Source organism: Otolemur garnettii, unplaced genomic scaffold (assembly GCF_000181295.1).
Source record: "Otolemur garnettii isolate 467f Iridium unplaced genomic scaffold, OtoGar3 scaffold00009, whole genome shotgun sequence".
Lineage (NCBI taxonomy): Eukaryota > Metazoa > Chordata > Mammalia > Primates > Galagidae > Otolemur > Otolemur garnettii.
In genome coordinates, this window is record NW_003852404.1 from 5,985,901 (window position 1) to 5,989,146 (window position 3,246).

At 53.5% G+C, this 3,246-nt stretch overlaps 1 protein-coding gene across 1 annotated transcript in view; it reads left to right on the top strand.

The window, feature by feature from the left end:
* The first annotated feature begins 2,251 nt into the window (after positions 1–2,251).
* TAS1R2 (taste 1 receptor member 2) overlaps positions 2,252–3,246 on the top strand; it is a 15,735-nt gene continuing 14,740 nt past the window's right edge. The window contains exon 1 of the mRNA XM_003783850.1: positions 2,252–2,433. Within this exon, the coding sequence (XP_003783898.1) occupies positions 2,252–2,433 (182 nt within the window). The remainder of the gene's footprint in view (positions 2,434–3,246) is intronic.

Genomic DNA, 3,246 nt, shown 5'->3' on the forward strand with positions numbered 1-3,246 from the left:
CTTCCAGTGGCCACCCACGCCACTCTTTGGGCTTCTTATTTCAGAAGGATGGGGTGAGGAGGCTGTAGCCTCTAAGAATGGGCCCTGGGGCCTGCTCAGCACTCTCCTCTTAGGTGCCTCTGGACCAAGCAGGCTGGTTTGGGGACTGGCCATCTCCCAGCCCTTCCAAGAGGAGGCCTGGCCTGCCCGTGCCCCCAACCTAAGCCATTAGGAGACTGATTTCCAGCAGCCCAATCTTGTCCTAGAGTGGGGAGTGCTGGGAGGAAAGAGAGTGGAGGGATGGGGGGGGGTGTCCGAGGAGTAAAGGGGAAGATGAGCAAGTGGGAAGAGAGAGCAGAGGGCAGGGTGGGGAAAGGAGCTCATGCAGCCCCCAGTCTCCAGGGCCAGTCCCCATCTAGCTGCAGGGCAGGGCGGGAAGGAAGTTCAAGGCAGCCCTCGGCCGACTCGCCCAGCTCCTCTCCGTGAGCATCAGGGGCAGATGCCAAGGCAAATGGGCGGCGTTGGGCTCGCCATTGCCACACTTGCCCTCGCTCCCCCTCACCTGCACGCTTTGCATGCCTGTCATGGCTATCCATCACCTTGGTAACCAGTGTCCACACAGGTATGAGCATGGGGGCCTCAGGCCCTGGACCGGCCCGGAGGGTGATGGGTCTGTCTGGCCTGGGCTGTGTTTGGCCACCCTGGGGCATGAACCTTGTGTGTGACCCTGAAAGGGAAGCTCAGTGGTACTGTTCCTGGGCATTTGACCTCAGGGTGGCATCCATTCATCCCTCCCTAGATAATGTCGAGGCCAGAGGGATCCCTTCAGGCTCCTCTCAGCTTGGGGCTCCCTGATGAGCTCCACGCACTGGCAGCACCTGGGAGCTGGGTAGCTGGCTGGGGTGCTGGGGGTGTGTGTTAGTGCACAGGGCTTTTCTCAGAGTCTCTGGAGGGTCCTTGCCCCAACGAAGGTTAAGAAGCACTGAGTCCATTTTACAGATGGGGAGACTGAGGCTGCAAGAATGGAAGGGACTTGCTCAAGAGTAGCCTGCAAGTTGGGCCAGAGCTGGGCCAGAAGCTGGGACTTTGACTCTGTCTCATGCTTGTTCTTCAGAGAGATGGTCCATCCGCACTGACAGCCCACACTGAGAAGCTCTCCTTGGCAATGGGACAGCTTTGTACATTAACTCCTGGAGACAAAATACACCAAAGTCATATGGCACAGGGGCTAACAGCTTGGGCAGCCTGGGTTTAAGTTCTGGTATCACCTGTTAGCTGTGTGACTTCTGGCAATTTGCTTAGCCTCTCTGAGCCTCACTTTTAAAATGGGAGTAAAAATGGCTACTTTGAAGAGTGGTTGTACGACTTAAATGATACATAGTATAATGCACATAAGATGCTTAGCACCATATGGGCCTAGTGTTTAATACACTCTGGGAAATGTGCTATTTCCCAGAAATATAATTCCTCATCACCCCTTAGATGTCTGGCAGCGCAGGCAGCTGTGGTCTTAGAGGCCCCTAGAATGATAGTCCAAAAGATCCTTTATCCCCAATCCTACCAGGCCAGCGTAGCTGTGAGTTGGGGCATGTGACATAGGAGACAGTGGGCTGGAAAGGCTGGAAAGGGACAATGAGTGAGCTGGGGTCAGGCTGAGGAGGCCTCAAATGCTAGGACTAGGGACTCAGACTTGACTCTGCAGTTGATGGGGAGCCCCAGGAAGTGTGAGAGCAGAGGAGTGTCCAGCTGAGAGCTGTTTTGTGGATTTAAACAGAGTGGGGCACACAGAGAGGTCTAGAAAGGAGGTGATGAGGGTCTGAGGAAGGGTAGGGTGTGAAAAGTGGGAGGGAGTCTCGGGAGAACCCGTAGGGCAGATGGGAGTCAGCACCAGGGCTTTGGGCAGCCTCACATGAAGGGGGAGAAGGGCAGTGTGAAGAGGACCCCTCATTGTACAGACGAGGAAGCTGAGACCCAGAAAGCAGAGTGTCAGGCCCAGAGGTGGCAGAAGGCGGGGGTGTGATCAAGAGAGCAGCAGGATGCTCTCTTCTTCCAAATACAGTTCTAGAGCACTCAGGCTCCACTGTGCTCTAAGAAAGAATTGTCCTAATTCCTGCCTCCTCTTCTGCCCCTACAGCCCTCAAACTTTTCCACCTGTTCCAGGTGCCCCACAGTCAATGGCAGGACCACTGCTATGTAAATGTCTGTGCAAATGCCCTAGTGTCAACTTGCCAGCTCTCCAGTGAGGAAGGGCCGCCTCCTCCACTTCCTAGCCATGGGGCCCTGGGCAAGGATGGTCTGCTCCCTGTTCCTCCTGCTGCAGGTTCTGGCTGAGCCGGCTGAGAACTCGGATTTCCACCTGGCTGGGGATTACCTCCTGGGTGGCCTCTTCACCCTCCATGCCAATGTGAAGGGCACTGTCCACCTCTACTATTTGAAAGTGCCTCAGTGCAAAGAGTAAGTCCCCAGTGTGAGACTGGAAGTGGCTGGGGGTCTGGGCTGGGAAGTCAGGGCTAATCCTATGGTCCTTGGGGGCAAGACCAGGGAGCTAAGGCAGGAAGATTGCTTGAGCTCAGGGGTTCATGACCAGCCTGAGCAGGAGCATGACTTCCATCTCTACTAAAAAATAGAAAATATTAGCCAGGCATGGTAGTACCTACCTATAGTCCCAGGTACTCAGGAGTCTGAGGCAGGAGGATCACTTGAGCCCAGAGGTTTGAGGTTGCAGTGAGCTATGATGATACTACTGCACTCTGCAAGGGTGACAGGGTGAGAGTCTGTTTCAAAAAGGAAAACAAAATGCACCATTTATGACACTGGGGAAGATTGTATGCTGGCTTAAGAAAGACAGTGGTGCCAGTGATGGTACTAAGGGTGCTACTGGATTTTCTGGTGCTTATGATAATAGCAAGAAGCATAATGATGGTGATGGTGGGAATGATAGTGTTGATAACAGTAAACTGTTATCATGAAATACTGGTGATCAGGACAATGGTGAAGAGTATGATGCTGATGGTGATGCTGGTGGTAGTAATGACGGTGGTGATGATGGTGATGGCAGTGATGATAATGGTAATGGGGATGGTGATGGTAGTAATGGTGGTCACAGTGGTGGTGATGATGGTCATGGTTGAGATGGTGGTGATGATGGTAATGGGGATGGTGATGGTAATAATGGTGGCCGTGGTGGTGGTGATGATGGTCATGGTGGAGATGGTGGTGGTGATGATGGTCATGGTGGAGATGGTGGTGATGATGATAATGATGATG